The sequence below is a fragment of the Drosophila mauritiana genome, chromosome 3L (assembly GCF_004382145.1).
Source record: "Drosophila mauritiana strain mau12 chromosome 3L, ASM438214v1, whole genome shotgun sequence".
Lineage (NCBI taxonomy): Eukaryota > Metazoa > Arthropoda > Insecta > Diptera > Drosophilidae > Drosophila > Drosophila mauritiana.
In genome coordinates this window covers 2080868-2100214 of record NC_046669.1, presented here as the reverse complement: position 1 = coordinate 2100214, position 19347 = coordinate 2080868, and the positions used below count along the sequence as shown (strand labels likewise).

Here is a 19347-nt window from a genome sequence, read left to right as displayed (position 1 = left end):
ACATATAAAACTCTCTTGCTAAGTTCATCATACCCATAAAAGTAGAGAAGAAGTGGAAGTAATGAAAATAAAAAAGTGCTCCCACAGAATCTCCGATATCTCCATTGGCAGACAAAACGCATGTTTTGTATTAATTTTGCACTCGGAAGAAAAGAAATCCCAACCGGTTTGCAAGGCGCCCCCTAAAAAGGGCAAAACGTGCGGGTAATAATCAGCCAGTGCAGTAAAAAATGCAAAATACTACAGTTCACGATCAATTGAAATGCAACAAAAAAACAGCTGACATGCAAGCAACTGCAACTCGAACGCACTTCGAGCCGCAACTCGAACCGAAAACCGGGTTGGCACCGATCGTGGCTAAGATCGAAACTTAGATTGAAAACTTTCAGTTGAGCGCGAGAATTCCACGCGGGCGGACGGGGCGGATGAACGATATCGGTGGTGTCTTGTCGGTTTTATTCAGGTGTCGAAAAGAGCGATAAGAACTGAATTCGTTTCGAAATACTGAGAAGTAAGACCCTAATTGATAAGGAGTCGCTCTGCATGTCAAAACCACGTCGAGTACTTCACATGGAACAACACGCAAAATGAACTGAAAACTCATTTCGAAACAGCTGAACACATTTGTCAGCTGTTAAAACAAATTTTGTGTGGAGAAATGCTAATGAGTTTCGTTGCTGCTGCCGCTGAACTTTTCAATTAATTTAACAGCCCGTCGTCGTTGGCATAGATCTTATCGCCATATCATAAAACAAAAATAAAAAAGCCCAGCCGAGGAAAACAAAACCCAAAAAAGTTCTCAAGAAAGTTTAACGAAATTGAACGAAAACAACACAGCAGCTCAAGCGGTTTTTGTTGCTGCCATCTATTTTGTTTTTTAGGCCGAAAGGTGTGCCCGATTCCAAAGATTCGAGGCATTACGAGCCCCACGGGGTTCTCAATTTTCAGCTACCCTTTTCGTGAGTTTTTCGCTGAGCTCAGTGGGATACAAAAATATAGACATAACTCCGCTCATTTTTGCAAGTATTTTTCGTACTGACATTTGAAACCAGAAGTATGTATGCCCCATCCCAAAGTTGCTGCTGCAAGGTTGTTGTTTTTTACCTGTCCTCTGCCATTAATTGAAATCCAATGCGGAAGGGGCGTAGTAAAGTGCATTGAAAAGGGGTTTTTGGTAGGGGGCCAACCGACCGCTAGGCTATGACAATTATTACAGCTTCCCGAAAGCGGCCAAAGAAGAAACAGGTTGCTCTCGCTCCTGCCATGAAAACTCGCAGTCAAGCCAAGTAGTGCAAATTGGTTAGCATAGAACATAGAACATAAAAACGGGAAAGGAAGTTGGGCCTGCAGTACCGAGTTTTAAATACACTTATAAGACTGAAAATCAAAAATATACTTTAATTTGAACAAGTATCTGCTGCAACTGTAACTTTCTATAATAACATAGCTGGTCTTATATAACTCTAATCTATCATTTCAATTAAAACATATATATCAAGAGTCCAGCAGATATCCGAATACTCTTGGGTAGAGTAAAGAATAAGCGGAGCAAGATGGTGCAGACTGAGAGACAGGAAAAGAGGCATCGACCACTTACGCATAACTGTAAGATAGACTGGCAGCAAACAGGATTTCTGGCACGTACTTCTGGCTCACAAGTGAAAGAATTACTTGGCTCTTTTCCTCCTCTATGTACCATATACATGCCACATAGCGTTTGGGTCTGCCGCGCCCCTTATCAGCCGACAAATTAAGTTCAAACTGCTGCTGCTGGCCGGCATGGAAAAGAGCTAAAACTCCAATTTGTGTCAAAATACTCATGCGCAAAAATGGAATTTTTCCATTAGGCCAGAGAGATAGAGACCCAAACTGAAAAAGCCAACAAAAAACTCCTAAACTAACATGAAAACAGTGAAAATCATGTGGAGAGACTAGCTAGGCACTGAGAGAAATTGGGTGGATCGTCAAAGTATTTTACAATAATGCCATTCATAGATTTATTCGTTAAATGAAGTTCGGGTGGATGGCCTGCAGCTATTTGAGTCAAACTATAGTTTTAAGCGTGTGACAATTTTCCTCGGTGTACCGGGCTAAAGTAAAGTAAAGGCAACCGAAGTTTCAGGCTGCAACTTGTCAAACGTGTTCCCCAACAAAGTCTCGCGGCATTTGGAAATGTGCAGCATTGTGCAGCGGCAAGAAAAACAGCAGCAGCAGCCACAGAAACGAAAACAACTCGCATAACTGTGACTTGTATTAATTTTCAAGCTATTCCAAACAGCCAACTGCAAACAAAAAGAAAATCCTAATCCCGCGTTGTCGCAGCAGCAAAATGTTCGCGGCGACAAGAGGCTCAATTAGCATTTAGAAAAGCCGCTTGGTCATCGCGATCCCATCATTAAACTCCCTATAGATGGAGGAGGACGTGCTGAACGCCCTGCAGACGCGCAGTGCCTACTTATCCGGCGGATTCGATCGCCAGAAACGCATCATCTTCGTTGTCAACGCGTTCAACGATCTGCAGCTGTGGAATCGCCGCTATCTGCAGGTGACTCTGGACTATCTGAAGCGGTCTCTCAGGTGAGAATCGGGAATTAAGTGGTATTAGGCATTTGCCATTAGGCACAGAAACTTTAGAAACCGGCAGTGGAAATGCCGACGACTCATTAGCATATGGCCGAAATATGCAAATAGCCCGCAGATGATGAAGGTTCATTTTTTGTCGTCTTTAATGCATTACTTTTCATTAGACACGGCTCTCTGGGAGGGGTCTGAAAACGGGTCTCGAAAAGCGGAAAGCACCTCACAAAATCGGGTTATTTATATGCTAAGTGCCAGAGATTTAAAGCCAACTAAATAATTTAAAATTTCTGAAGTCAGATGATTTGTCTTGAATGGAAATTGGTTTTAACATCCCTTAATATTACTTCGATTATATTAGAGTCCATAAGTTCAGAGTAACTTGATACATAGTTCAGTCAGTTTAAACACACTTTCATTTTATAAACACACAACAGATGTAAAAATAGTAGTAGCAATAAATGGACCCCCTTAAAAACCTTAAGATAATTTATGAAAATTATATACCGCTCGTAACCTATTTAAAAAAACTGCCTATGGAAACGCCCTTCTTTTGTTATTTCCCATTTAAGTTTGTTTATCTATTGGCACAACAAGCAAATTGTTTAATTTTACGAAGTAGGCATCAAACAATCTGTTAAATACAGGAAAGAAGCCACATGAATTATGGATATATTGATTGTGATCAATCAACTGGCATGAGTTGAAAAAGAGTGGCTGATTAAGCCAAATCCTAACTGGCAAGCTAATGAAGCGCTTAAAGATGCTTTCCTCCAGTCCCAAACCGATTAAACAACCTGGCATTAATCTCTTACAGCGCTTCGGTGTTGCAGAATGGCGTGAGTGTGGTGGTCAATGCCCAGGAGAGCAGTTCGCGGATATCGCGGCAGCAGGTGCGCCAGATTTACGCCCTCTTTGGGGGCGACATCAATGTGGATCTGTATCTAGTCAGGGCGGAGGGCTTCTGGGAGAAGCATGTGGAGCCGTGCACCAAGTCCCAGGTCAAGGGAGAGGTGAGCTAATAGCCTAAGTTGGAGTAACAAAAGCACCAAAGGATTTAAGTCGGTTGCAATTAAATCGATTTATTTCCTAATAAAATTTGTGATAACCATAATACCCACAACCCAACAATAAACTGCAACCTAGTAATTTAGAGTTTCAACATTGTACTCATTAATTTCTGACTGTGCTCTCTAAATAGCCGCTGGTGCTGTCGAAGGCGAGGCTGTTCAAGTTCATAGAGCCGCAGAACCTGCCCGAGGAACTGGGCGGCACCTTGCAGTTCAACTACGATCTGTGGCTGCAGCAGCGCAAGGTAAGTGCCCCAATTTCTGCACCGTTCGAACGGCACTTAATGGCTATATTCTCGCAGTCCATCGACGAGTTCACCAAGTCGCATGTGCAGACTTTGTCTTCGATGGAGAAACTGTTGGCTCTTCTGCGGGAGCACAAGTCTCTGCGGCCGGCGGAAGCGGATGTGGAGCTGAAGAAGTGCGCCCAGATGCATGCCGGTGTGCAAAACGACATAGAGACCGCCATCGACTTGGGTGAGTCGAGTTCGTCGCTTGAGTCTTTTGTTTTTTGGTCTGTTCGCTAGTCGTTTTTTGTTTGCCCGCGAGCAATTAACATAATTCGGTTTGCCCTCGAAGCAAACGAGTTAAGTGAGACAGACAGAGACGGGATGAAAGACACACATGTGACAAGTAAATCATTGAATTTTGTGTGTGTTTTCAATTAGAAATGCGCCACGTTTGGCAAACTCGTTTTTCGCGCCGTTTGTTGTCGATTTTATTGTGGGTTGATTTTAACGGCACTGAATAACATTGAAATTGCCTTTGGAGAGCTTTTATACTGAGGCCTACAGAAGGTCTTTTAGGTAGAAATGCGGCTTATGATAAGATAATTTCAAAATCTACAGTTTTTACGGAGTTGAATAGGCTTTGTTTTGGCTATGATTTGACAATTAAGAATTTTGTTTGTGAAATTAGAAAGATTGATTGATTGGAAATGGCAGTGTTCACACATGAACACGAATATATTTAAAGACTTACAATTTTGGGCTCCGTTCATATCTTATGTAAATGAATCGAGAGCGATAAATTGTATTTAGGATTTTGTTATCTAAGGCGACATGGGTGCATTGCTCAAAAACATGTGCACACCACATGAGTCAGTCACTTGAGATCGTTCCCCGCCTCCTAAAATAGTCCCTTAGTGGGAGACCACAGATAAGGTCCTCGCCGCTCAAGATAGGCAGATGTGCCCGAGCGTGGGACCTCGATAAGGCGGGGACTATTTACTTAGGCTTCTGCGTAGGCCATTTACTTTAAGATGCGATTCTCATGTCACCTAGTTAAACCGAAGATATTTCCAAATAAAATCAGTTTCTTACAAAAACTCAACGAGTAAAGTCTTCTTATTTGGGATTTTACATTTGGTCAATCGAGCCTTTAATCGACTCTGCAGTTTCCCCCTACCAAAGGTAAGGAACTCAGAGAAAGGCCAGCTCCTTTAAGCATCTTACAGCTAAAGGTAGCAAAAATAAGTGACTCTTGTTTCCCCCTACCAAAGGTAAGGAACAGAGTATAAATATAAAAAGCAAAAAGATACAAAAGAATCTTTTATGTTTTAAAACAAGCACCTTATAGTCTATAGCTAAAGGTTGCTTTGTGTACCATTATAGATTGTGGTAAGGCGTGCTTGAGGCCATACATCAGCAATTGTGAAATTAAAAAGTGCATAACAAAAGTGCCTTATAAATGCTCTAATAGCATTAAATCAGCTCATAAATAGAGTGCAGTGTATATGCCATAAGAGCATAAATTAAATAAAAAGTGCCTGAAAACAGTGCCTTATAAATGCTCTAATAGCATTAAATCAGCTCATAAATAGAGTGCAGTGTATATGCCAAAAGAGCATAAATGCCGAAATAAATGGCTAAAAAACAAAAAATCTGACTGGACTACAAAAATAATAAAACGTGCCAAATAAAAAAAAAAAAAAATCATCTTTAAACATCGACGGAGCCTTAAAGAAGAGAAGGAAGTCAAATTCAAAGGAGCCTCTACCAGCAGCAGAAGCAGCAACAACAGCAGCAGCAGAAGCAGCAACAGCAGTAGCAACAGCAGCAACAACAGCAGCAACAGCAGCAGCAACAACAACGACATCAGCTAAGTCAAAACAAGAATTTTCTGTTTATCCAAACACACATATATATATAAATACATATAAAATACATATACACGTACTATATATATTAAGAAATTACAAAAAATTTTCAAAATGATGTCAGAAAAGACTATTCAATTCCTTAAGAAGCAGTCCGAAATTATTTTGGAAATTAGAAAGTTGGAAGTAAAACCAACATTAACAGATGTAGAAATTCTAAAATTAAATGAGCTTCAAAAATGTTTCATTGCTAATCATAGCAATTTGTTAAAGATCGGCGTTGTCGATCATGAATATTTTAACGCGAAGCAGTATGATTTAATAATGATGGTGTTAGAAAAAATTAAAAATGAAAAAATTAAGGGCGAGTCGGTAGAAAACACTTTCCCTAAATCAAACACTGTCCCTAAATCAAACCCTCCCCCTACATTAAACCTTGAAATGTGTGGTCACCCTGAAAAAGAGGGTATAGCACAAAACAACGCTTTAAAAGTAGAGCAGGCATTTCGAAATAATGTTGGCCAATTTCGAGTATATCTAGAAGATACGTCTAAACTAATAGACAGTAGTCCAGATTTCCTTAAAATAAGGAAAAATAAAATTGAATTTTTATGGCATAAAATAGATAACCTGATTGAACAGGTGAATAGTCATTTTGAGAGCTCGCTATTCGAAGAAGAAATTAGCGAACTTGAATTTGACAAACAAAATATTATTACAGCCATTAATAGTCGACTCAGTGGCACAATAAATAAAGCTGAAATGTCGACGGTTGTTAAGGCGGAGGAGTTACCAACCCTGCCTAAAATACAGATTCCCACTTTCTTTGGTGATTCCAAAGAATGGGATCTTTTTAATGAACTCTTTACAGAGCTCATACATGTGAGAGAGGATCTCAGTCCTTCTCTCAAATTTAATTATCTAAAGTCAGCATTAAAAGGAGAAGCCAGAAATGTGGTTACTCATTTACTGCTCGGCTCTGGAGAAAATTATGAAGCCACTTGGGAGTTTTTGACCAAGCGATATGAGAATAAAAGAAACATATTCTCAGATCATATGAATAGGCTTATGGATATGCCAAATTTAAATTTAGAATCCAATAAGCAAATAAAGACATTTATTGACACGATTAACGAGTCAATTTATATTATAAAATTAAAGGCACAATTACCAGAAGATGTGGATGCAATTTTCGCTCACATAATTCTTCGGAAATTCAATAAAGAATCACTCAATTTATATGAAAGCCATGTTAAAAAGACAAAAGAAATACAGGCACTTTCTGATGTCATGGACTTTTTAGAGCAAAGGCTCAATTCTATATCATCATTCTCACAGGAAGTAAAACCTGTAAAGAAAATGATTAATAATAACAAGAATAAAAATTATAGTGACAATTGTGCATATTGCAAACTACCAGGGCATTATTTAATTCAATGCCATAAATTTAAAATAATGAATCCAGCAGAACGGTCTGACTGGGTAAGAAAAAATGGGATTTGCCTAAGATGTCTGAGGCATCCGTTTGGTAAAAAATGTATAAGCGAGCAGCTTTGTTCGACTTGTCGTAAACCTCACCACACGTTACTTCACTTTGCAGGTCATAATCCAGAAAAAGTGAATACGTGTAGAACAACAGGTCAAGCCTTGTTGGCCACGGCCTTGATTCAAGTAAAGTCGAGGTATGGAGGCTTTGAACAATTAAGAGCATTGATTGATAGTGGCGCTCAAAGCACAATTATTTCAGAAGAGTCTGCACAGATTCTAAAATTGAAAAAATTTCGGTCTCATACTGAAATAAGTGGAGTATCTTCCACAGGAACGTGCATCTCCAAGCACAAAGCGGTTATTTCGATAAGAAATTCTCCGAAAAATTTAGAAATTGAAGCAATTATTCTCCCAAAACTTATGAAGGCACTTCCAGTCAACACGATTAATGTTGATCAGAAAAAATGGAAGAACTTTAGATTAGCCGACCCCGATTTTAATAAACCGGGTCGCATTGATCTAATCATTGGAGCAGACGTATATACTCACATTCTGCAAAATGGAGTTATAAAAATAGACGGTCTCCTTGGGCAAAAAACTGATTTCGGGTGGATAGTTTCTGGATGTAAAAAATCCAAAGGAAAAGAAACCATTGTAGCCACAACAATAGAAATAAAAGAGTTAGATCGCTACTGGGAAGTGGAAGAAGAAGAAAAAGATGATATCGAGTCTGAAATCTGTGAAAATAAATTTATCAAAACGACAAAAAAAGATTCAGATGGGCGATACATTGTGTCAATTCCATTCAAGGAGGATGTCACCTTAGGAGATTCAAAGAAACAAGCGATAGCTCGTTACATGAATCTGGAGAAAAAACTAAAAAGAAATGAAAAACTTAAGGTTGACTACACTAAATTCATGAATGAATACATGGATTTAGGACACATGATTGAAGTGAGTGATGAAGGCAAATATTTTTTACCGCACCAGGCAGTGATTAGAGATTCAAGCCTTACGACCAAATTGAGAGTAGTTTTTGATGCTTCAGCAAAAACTACGAATAACAAAAGTTTGAACGACATAATGTGGGTTGGGCCACGAGTTCAAAAAGATATTTTTGACATTATTATTAAATGGAGAAAATGGGAATTTGTTGTTTCGGCAGACATTGAAAAGATGTACCGACAAATTAAAATAGATAATAATGATCAAAAATATCAATATATTTTATGGAGAAATTCTCCAAAAGAAAAAATTAAAACATATAAATTAACCACAGTCACTTACGGAACTGCATCTGCACCATATTTGGCTACCAGGGTTCTGGTAGATATTGCAGATAAATGTAAAAACCAAGTTATTAGTGCAATAATTAGGAATGATTTCTATATGGATGACCTAATGACTGGAGCTGATTCGGTAGAAGAAGCTAATAAATTAATAACATTAATTCTCCATGAATTGCAGAAAGTTGGATTCAACTTAAGGAAATGGATTTCCAACAATTCCAAAATATTAACCACTGTGGAGGACACAGGGGACAATAAGGTTCTCAATATTATCGAAAATGAATGTGTTAAAACTTTAGGACTAAAATGGGAACCTCAAAATGATTTATTTAAGTTCAGCGTAAATTGTAATGATGAATCAAAAAATATAAATAAGCGCGTTGTGTTATCAACGCTAGCAAAAATATTTGATCCGTTAGGATGGTTGGCACCAGTCACGGTTTCAGGAAAACTTTTTATTCAAAAACTTTGGATAAATAAAAGTGAATGGGATCAGGAATTATCCATAGAAGATAAAAATTATTGGGAAAAATATAAAGAAAATTTATTATTGTTAGAGAATATTCGAATCCCAAGGTGGATTAATTCAAACAGTTCTTCAGTCATTCAGATTCACGGATTTGCGGACGCCTCCGAAAAAGCATATGCTGCAGTAGTCTATGCTAAAGTAGGACCTCATGTTAATATAATAGCTAGCAAAAGTAGAGTCAACCCTATAAAAAATAGGAAGACAATTCCCAAACTCGAGCTGTGTGCAGCTCACCTGCTTAGTGAATTAATCCAAAGACTAAAAGGATCAATTGACAATATAATGGAGATCTATGCTTGGAGTGATTCCACGATTACCTTAGCATGGATTAACAGTGGTCAAAGTAAGATCAAATTTATAAAAAGAAGAACGGATGACATTCGGAAATTAAAAAATACTGAATGGAATCATGTTAAGTCAGAGGATAATCCAGCAGATTTAGCATCCAGGGGAGTGGATTCTAACCAATTGATCAACTGTGATTTTTGGTGGAAAGGTCCGAAATGGCTAGCAGACCCAAAAGAACTTTGGCCTCGGCAGCAGTCTGTAGAAGAACCTGTCTTAATAAATACGGTATTAAATGACAAAATAGATGATCCTATTTACGAATTAATAGAAAGGTATTCCAGTATAGAAAAACTTATGCGTATAATAGCATACATAAATAGATTCGTGCAGATGAAAACAAGAAATAAAGCCTATTCATCAATTATTTCAGTAAAGGAGATAAGAATAGCGGAAACAATTGTTATTAAGAAACAACAAGAATACCAGTTTAGGCAAGAGATAAAGTGCCTTAAAATCAAAAAGGAAATCAAGACAAATAATAAAATATTGTCATTGAATCCATTTTTGGACAAGGATGGGGTTCTAAGAGTTGGAGGAAGATTGCAAAATTCCAATGCAGAATTTAATGTTAAACATCCAATCATTTTAGAAAAATGCCACCTAACAAGCTTATTAATAAAAAATGCTCATAAGGAAACATTGCATGGAGGGATAAACCTAATGCGAAACTATATCCAAAGAAAGTATTGGATTCACTAGACCCATTACTAAAATTTGTCCCTTGGAAGGAATAAAGTCTGTTGACAAAAATGAGGCTGACCAAGAGCCAAAAAGACGAACTAGAGCGACATCGGGAATGTCCAAGATCGGAATCATTATGGCAATGTTGTTGTTTGTGTTAAGTTGTCAAGTTTCTAGCGCATTACCTAAAGATATAGCACCAAGATATTCTATAGACAAAATAAATAAAACCTCAGCAATATATCTAGACCCGCTAGGAGATGTTGAGATTGTGAGTACTTCTTGGAATTTGGTTATCTATTATAAAATGGATCCATATTTTAAAATGTTAACAAAGGGTAATGCGCTTATACAAAGTATGAGGAAAGTTTGCGAAAGACTTCATAGCTTTGAAGAGCAATGTAGTCTAGTCTTAGATAATATGCAAAGTCAGTTATCGGAACTTGAAGAAAACAATAAATTGTTTATGATGCAGTCTAGATCTAGAAGCAAGCGTGCTCCTTTCGAATTTATGGGTTCCTTGTATCATATTTTATTTGGTATAATGGATGAAGATGATAGAGAGCAATTAGAAGAAAATATGAAGAATTTGTTAGATAACCAGAACAACCTTGATAAACTAATTCAAAAACAAACATCTGTGGTTGATTCAACTTCTAATCTATTAAAGAGAACAACAGAAGATGTTAACTCCAATTTTAGAAGTATGCAAATAAGAATTGAGAACATGACAGAAGTTCTTAAAGAAAATTATTATGTTTATAAGGAATCAATAAAATTCTTTATGATTACGAAACAGCTACACTCATTGATTGAAGAAGGCGAAAAAATTCAAGCAGGCATTATAAGCCTGTTGATTGATATTAATCACGGTAGGCTAAATACAAATATTCTCAGGTAAGGTTCCTGCGAATTCAAAAGTCCGTCTGCAATGTACTGGCTCTCAAATTGAATTGTTTGATTTGCCTCAGCAAGGAGTTTTAAGCATTGCGCCATATTGTACGGCAAGAACCGACGATAAAATTCTAGTTGCCCACCATAACATTCAGTCCGAAAGTGAAGAATTATTATCAACACCTTATATAGGAGAAGTTAGTGAAGTGCCGAAGATTATTTGGGATCCGCTGAAACTATCAATATTAAATCATACTGAGGAATTTGAACGATTGAATAATGAAATTAAATTTATGAAAGAGAACCATCAAAAATTGAAAGATTTACATTTCCATCATATTTCCGGACATGCTGGTTTAATTATTGCTTTAATACTAATGATAGTATTAATAATATATTTCATACGGAAATGTGCTGTGCAACAAAGAATGCAAGCAATAACCTTTGCAGGTCCGTTGCCAGTACTATAAATATCAATAGTAAATAAACAATAAAATAATATAACAAATAAAAATATACAGTCCACTATATCGTTGTTTAATAGAAAATGTACTTCTACATAGAAAAAGCAAAATGTTTAAAATAAGTTAATTGAGTACAAATTGTTGAATTAAAAATAATATAAACCATAATTGTAATCCAATAAAATTAAAAGCCAGAAAAACTAGGCCCATTGAAATCTTAGTTGCAAAATAAATGAACATATATCAAATAAATACAGTCCACTACTGTTATAAATGCAACTAATATACTAATGTACATCTCAGCTTTGCTGGCCCTTTGGCAGAATGTTCACACATGAACACGAATATATTTAAAGACTTACAATTTTGGGCTCCGTTCATATCTTATGTAAATGAATCGAGAGCGATAAATTGTATTTAGGATTTTGTTATCTAAGGCGACATGGGTGCATTGCTCAAAAACATGTGCACACCACATGAGTCAGTCACTTGAGATCGTTCCCCGCCTCCTAAAATAGTCCCTTAGTGGGAGACCACAGATAAGGTCCTCGCCGCTCAAGATAGGCAGATGTGCCCGAGCGTGGGACCTCGATAAGGCGGGGACTATTTACTTAGGCTTCTGCGTAGGCCATTTACTTTAAGATGCGATTCTCATGTCACCTAGTTAAACCGAAGATATTTCCAAATAAAATCAGTTTCTTACAAAAACTCAACGAGTAAAGTCTTCTTATTTGGGATTTTACAGGCAGACATTCCGAATACTATCAGTTTTCGCAAGACTTTAACAATCATGACTTCATGAATTCCACATATTAATTCAGAATTTATGAAAGCCACAGCTAAAAATCAAATACTTTTCTGGCTTCATTAAGTTATTTTCGAGAATCATTTGCGGTTGGGGATCATTGTGCCGTGAGCAAACCGTGTTTCACAGTGTTCACACTTCAATTTTTGAACAACGACTTCAAATTCGGCCGAGTTCTGGTTTAAGTGCGTGGGTTTGGCAAAACGACAACCACAGCAACAACGACAATCGTGACCTTTCACTTACAGCCACAAAAATCGGTGATGCGCAACGAAATGGTGGCACATGCCACAGTCCAAAGAGCCAGACGGCGATTTAAAACCACTCCGGGCGTGAGTTTTCACTTTTGTGAATGTGTGAATAGCGCTAGATCCGATCCCCCCGTAATGAAAGCCCTGAAATACACTCCGAGAAATACGATTATTGATGTTCTAAAATCTTTAATCTTATCAATTCCAGTCAAGAATGTATTAATTAAGTGATAACCTGATAACCTGGCGTCATTTAAAAATAGAAAATGTTTTGTAGGAACAGATTATTTTTCAGAGTGCTATATTCTCATCCCCTTTCCCTTTTCTCTTTGCATCTCGGCATTGTGCAGGTAACGCGATCTTGGCCCGCTTCAACGAGGTCTACGAGACGCATTCACCGCCGCCACAAGCGGTCGCACCTGCCTCGGAGTCCCCTGTGGGTCCCCCGCCCATCGCTGCCCACTCCGCCAGTGCAGGTTCCCCCCAGAAGCCCCTCCTGCCGCCCGACCTCGTCTGTGAACGCGCCCGCATCGAGTTGCGATTGAATGAGATCGAAAAGAAGCAGACGGCCATCCGGACTGCATGGCTGGAACTGCTCCGATCTCTGAGGGAGGCACGCGAACTCAGCACTTTGGAGGAGGGGGTGTCCTTCGTCACCAATTGGATCCTGCAGGAGGCCGAGCTGTTACTCAGTCGCCAAAGGAGCGTGGCAGGTGATGTTAGGGGATGTGAGGCCCTGCGTTCTGCGCACGACCAACTGGAACTGGAGTGCCGGGAAACCTACGGTTGCTATGCAGAGCTGCTCTACAAGATCGAAAAGTTTGCCGCTGAAAGGCAGTCATCATCTAAGGATATGGACCGATGCCAGGATCTTCTCTCGCAGCGAGACTTCATGCAGTTTGTGTGTCGCTCCTTTGCAAAACGATTGGAGCGACGAAGAAATGTCCTGATGACCGCCCTGAGGTTCCATCGCCTCCTCGATCAATTTGAGGAATTGCTTGCTACCGGTAACCATGTGGTGGAGGTGGACAGTCGATCGCTTGACTGGCCCGAGGCGGAGCAGCTACTCATGCAGCTCAATAACAACCAGGAAATGTTGGGTGAGTTTGGTTATATTAACAAGCAAGTGAAATTTTGTATATTGGTAAAGAAATATTTATGCAACCTTGACAACTACACTCGAAATATATAGCCAGCGAACCTTGGCAAAAATATGCCAGAATTACTCTGATAATTACCATGGATATGGCAAAAAAGTAGTGTGATCATAAAATCATACCAAACACTTTCAACAAGTGTCACGCTTTCAAATTTCAATGAAGAGAAGGTGAATATGACCGCATTCAAAATATCTGCTGCAACTCGATCTATTGAGTTCCAACACAGAAGCTTCTAACATCATTTGTTGCAACTCTTTCTAGCATCGAACCGTTCCGTAAGAACATAAATTAGCTTAAATAATAGTATCATATGAAATAGTATACATTTTAATAAAATCATAGTTGTATATTTAGGTCTGTCCCAACTCGAACCGTAAACAACAAATCTCTAAACATGCTATATCCAACATCCAACCGATCTCTAAACATGTTTCCAACATCCACAGGCCACGTCGAGCGCGAACTTGTGCGTGAAGGTGAAAAGCTGAGCGACATGCTGGCCATGCCGGTGAAAGACGCTCTGGGCCGTGACCTCCAGCTGGACTACAGTGCCGAGATCGCCCAGCTGCGCAGGCAGATCGACGAGAGCCGGCGTCGTCGTCAGGTGTGCGGACATCGGCTGGCGCTGCAGCGGCTCACCTTGGAGCAGGTGACCCACATCCACGCCTACGAGGAGGACGCGCGGCGGGCGCGGGACTGGCTGCAGGAGTTGTATGCCGTCTTGCTGCGCTGCCACTCCCATGTCGGCTGCAACATCCACGAGATTCAGCTGCAGAAGGACGAGTTGCAGGGGTTCGAGGAAACCGGACGGGTGAGTTTTCCCCCCGTTTTTCGGCCGACTTCTTTTTTTTTTTTGGGGAATAAGACAGAGGGAATTCATCCAGAGTGCAAGACAGAGAAAGGGAGTGCCAGATTGACCAAATCGTATGAGCTGGTCGAATTTCCTGGCTGAAGATCAAGGCCTTATTGGGCTGAAACAAGTATCTAGGTTCCTATCTAGCTGTATCATATGCATTAAAAACTAGCGTATCTACATATTTGCTAGGATAATGATAAAACCGTCCTTAAAAGCATTTGTTTTTTTATTTTAATCTTAAATTTTTGCATATATGTACTAATTATGCTTTCTGCTTTAGAGCATCTACCACTATGGCTGCCAATTGCTGGAGGCATCCCAAACGCTGCGCCTCTGCTGCAAACTGGAACCATCAGCATCTAGGTCACAAAGCAATCCCAGTCAGGGTTTCATTAGTGACGAACTGCAGCACACGTGGCACAGTCTACAGTCTGTGGCCCAGGAGCAAATGACCAGACTGCGCGTCTCCGCCGTTTTCCACCGCAGTGTGGAGGCCTATTATCGCCAGCTGAGGGAACTTCGGCCCCTTTTGACCAAGGAACTATCCGCGCAACTGCAGCAGCAGCAGAGACAGCAGCACAACCGCAGCAGCAGTGGAATAAGTAGCGATGCCGAGGCAGAATTGGAATCGGAGCTGTCTCCTTTGGGGGAGATGCCTCCGCGATTGCAGAGGCACTTGGTAGCCAGGGAGCAACTGCTCGTCGAAGTGGGCAGAATGGTCAGACTGGGAAGACTGCTGAAGAAGCGACTCAAGGAGCCCTTCGTTCTGGACGCATTAACAGGAAAGAGGTGAGTTATAGCGAATAACAATCTATAATACTTTTGCAGGTGCGTGAGTGCACGGAATTCAACTTTGAATCGGCGGCTACTTCATTATGCTCAACGCATAAAACTCAGAAACAAAAACAGCAAAACGTTCTGCATATCAAATAAAACACGAGAAAGATTTCCACTCAAATCCCACGAGTCCGCGGCAAATTAACTTAGGAAAAACAACAACGAAAAGAGCAAAGAACTAACAAGTTGCTAGAAATAAAACTAAAAGAAATGATAAATTGTATTTGGAAAACAAAGTACAAAGGCAACTTGGCAATACGCTATAAAAATTAAAAAATCATGGTAATCAAGTTCCAAAAACAGATTTCAGTTACAACCTCAATGGGGTAAATGAAACCTAAGTAAGAAAGTTTATTATTCAGATAAATATCCCATGCAAGCCTGAACATATTAACTTCCTACCTTACGACAAATAAAACGATTTCTTCAAAAGCCATTAACACGTGTACGACACCTACCAAATGTATTAAATCACATATAATTTGTTCGCCTTGGAAAGAATTATAGTCATATAAAAGCAATTCGAAGTCCATCAAACCGAACCACACTTCCCAAGTAACCACAAACTAGACAGCCAAAAATAATTTTTGACTGAATGAAACAAATGTCAAGCTGCCGCGACGCACTCAAAAGTTCCACCACCCAAAATTCGAAAGAAGCACAAAAAATATTGAAATAAAATAAAAGAACTATTCTATATAGCAGCTCATTCCGTCCAAGAGTCGGCGTCCAAATCCAAGCAGTCTATTTCAGTGCGTGGTCCAGTGCGGTCGTCGTCGTTCGGTCCTCATTCGATTCTGTTTTTCGGCACGGAGCGGGAAAACTCAAGAAAACTGTCGGTTTGTCAAAGCATATACATATATATATATATCAGATAAAGAGTGAATTTCCTGGAGAACAGGCGTGACAAGTGGGTCACAGTGGGGAGCATTGTGATAGGAAGGTGATATATATAGAAGTGTCTTCATGGTTCCACTCTCGAAATATCTGCATGCTTATCCCGGCAAAGTGAATAATTGAATCTACAATTATCAGAGAGACGTAGCTCACTTCAACTGGCCACTAGCCAAACGCGTGTTGTTGCCCCTTACGTCAAACTAATTGTTCCACGCCCAAAAAAAAAAGAGGCGCCAACTAGGCAGCGAACCCAAAAAAGCTCAAAATGTTTGCCAGATTTCGTAATTTGTTTGCCAAATCAAAGGGAGATGAGGAAGTGGAGCAGGAGGTTACACCCAGGCCGGATGTGCCCAGCATTGTGGTGGATGAACCGCCCAATGAGGTCGAGATTCCAGTTGAGGAAGGTGAAAATAAATCCCTAGATGAAGCTGCTAATCAGGCTAATGCCTCTGCTCCTTTGGCCAGCGAAGAGGAGGATTTGGTACAGAGCCCCCCTGAGATCCTAAGTGAATCCTCCAGAGATCTAAGTCGTCTTTTGGACGCTATAAACGAGGCCAGTAAGCTACCCGAACTAAGCAGCGAAGATGGCCAAGGTGAAGATGAGGACTACGAGGATGAAGACGATGATGAGACAGCCAGTACTTCAAGTGTCAAGACCAAAATAGCCAAGGCCTCAATAGAAAGGGATATTATCTTGGAGGAAACCGAAGAGGAGGAGGATGAGGTGGATTCAGGTCCGCCGCTGAAGAGTCTGGACAAGATCAAGGCCCTCATCCGCAACGACAGTGAAACATATCCGCACAGCGACTATACCGACAATGAAACGCCATCGCACTCACGCACTGCCTCAGTGGATTCCGGAGCTCCCGATAATCCCCGTCTCTCTGGTGATTTCAGTGTCGTGGCCGATGAACTACCCCTGGACTGCACTGCACCAAGTCCACTCCACGACAGTGGAAGGACCAGCAGTGCTGGAAGCGAGATACCCGGGGAATCCCTGCCAGCCACTATGCAAGTGGTGCCCACAGGCAGCAACGAACTGGCCTGCGCCGCCATTTCCCACAAGCTGGGAGCCATTGCCGAGGTGGCCGAGTCCCTGGACGCAGTCATCCGGGATGTCCAGCAGCAGGAGGGCGTCGTTAGCAATGGAATCAGCAATGGCACTGGAGGACATGGCATCAAAAAATTGGGAAGCATTGAAGTAAGTTTAAGAACCAAAATATTGATTCGTTTTCCGATTGTGTAAAATGGTACTCATCTCGCCGCTTTAGGATTGGCAATCCCGCTCCACCGAGGACGAATCCTTCGCCACTGCCTCCGAAGGCAACTTTACGCCGAACTCGCACTCCTCATCCTTTCAAACAGCCTCGGGACGCACTAGCTCCTACATAGGATCGGCCAAGAACTCCTTCGATGAGGCGGACGACTCAACTTTAAGCACATTCGAAATACCCGAACTACCACCTTCGCCAGTCAATATGTCCTTCGATAGCTCCGAAATAAGCTACTTCTCCGCCCGCCAGCAGAGGATGAAAAGTGAGGATCAGGACAGTGTGGCTGGCGTGGCAGAGCTGCACAGTCAGAGTGTAACGCCCACTCCGGACGAAGAGCAGCAACACCTGCTCCTGCCACTACCATTGCCGCAGGCCATCGAATCGGACAGCGAGGTGGAAGGATTCAGTTTGGCCACTGGCATTACGACGGAGCAGGCGCCCAGGATGTCCAACGCCCACACGCCGGAGGTGAGCTACCCATCCGCCGATAACACCGCTCCGGCTTCAACTAACCCCAACGAATCGAAACCGCCGCCCTCCTGGCGACGCAGCAAATACTACGAGAACATAACGAAACAGACGATCAAGGGATTTCTCTGAGAGATCTGGACCAGCTGTCCCAGCTGAAAGATGAACACAAAACGATTTCCCGCCCAATTAACCAGCGCCATTTGCTTCTCTGCCGATCCTCGACATTCTTGCCATTAATTAGTTGGCATATTATTTTTGCTGTTTTCCCAAAACCAATTTTAGCCCATGAGCTAAAAGTTTTAGCCTGTTTTGTTTTGTTTGCCAATTTACTTTGCATGATTGTTCACTGTTTTCTACCAAAATTTATTAGTTCGCTTGAACTTTAGCTTAAAAGATATACTAAAATGCCTGCGCAGAAGGTTTTTAAATATTTTATGTTTGAAAAATGTCTTGCTTTTATTTTCTCTGCTTATAGTAGTAGAAATATTTATTTAGTTAGTTCAAATTAAGTCTAAGGCTTGCAAAATTAGAGAATTCCCAAATGGTTAGAAAATATATTTCATATACTTTAAGTAAGAACCTTTGTTCAGTTACAGCCAGTCGAAATTTTTGCCATTAATCGTATGTTTAATATTTATTTATAACTATTTCTCCCACACAGTCACAAAACATAGTGCAATTAATATCGAACATGTTTTACCCCAAAAATAAAGCTAATCATTTATAATTTTTTTAAAACCTCCTAACTTTTCAGATATTTAGTTTTAAATTTTATGCTTAAGCAAGTAAGTAACTGCAAAATTGGAATATAATCTCGAAAATCCATGAAACCATTGCATAACTTTGGGCTGCGTCCGAGAAAAGTCACTGCCATCATCTGCACTTAACCCTTGAGTGCTCTTTTCGACTTTTCCACCCTAAATAATTTTTTTAAATTTCCCTCCGTGGGTGGCCCCTTCCCCAAACATTTAACAAGTGGTCCTCAAGTGATTTCAATTATCTGAAATGTGAACTGCCGGTGGGTGAAGCGGGGAAACGGGGTTAAGAGGGGTTGGCTGCTTTTGTGAGCTTCGTCAAGTGGCTCATTAATCTCAATTAAAAACATATAAATAAATCGCTCTGAGTGTGGTGAGTGAGTGAAAAGAGTTTATACTTAACGGGCTGATCATCCAGAAAGGCGAACCAAATATCTATGAGATTCTTTTCATGCCATTCGACCAGATTTTCTGACGTGCTAGCGCTGAAAGCATAATTCGATAAGTTCGAATCGTTGATAGCGAAAAATAATAACACACATCTGCAGCGCATTGATTGCCGCAACTGCGGCAACTGCTGTTGCACGCAAGAAGCGTCGGATG

General features: G+C 40.5%; 1 protein-coding gene across 2 annotated transcripts; it reads left to right on the top strand.

Moving 5' to 3' along the window:
* Positions 1-400: 400 nt before the first annotated feature.
* Positions 401-18727, top strand: LOC117139321 (SEC14 domain and spectrin repeat-containing protein 1-B). 2 transcript variants are annotated; one of them, XM_033301564.1, is made up of 10 exons: positions 401-511; positions 2279-2577; positions 3395-3590; positions 3779-3892; positions 3950-4124; positions 12845-13594; positions 14101-14465; positions 14791-15299; positions 17142-17445; positions 17516-18727. In XM_033301564.1, exons 2-10 carry the CDS (start codon positions 2411-2413, stop codon positions 18116-18118), a joined length of 3183 nt encoding a protein of 1060 aa, XP_033157455.1. In that variant the 5' UTR covers positions 401-511; positions 2279-2410; the 3' UTR covers positions 18119-18727. The 2 variants fall into 2 exon arrangements, with proteins under 2 accessions (XP_033157455.1, XP_033157456.1); XM_033301565.1 differs by having other exon boundaries at positions 2266-2577.
* The last annotated feature ends 620 nt before the right edge of the window (positions 18728-19347 follow it).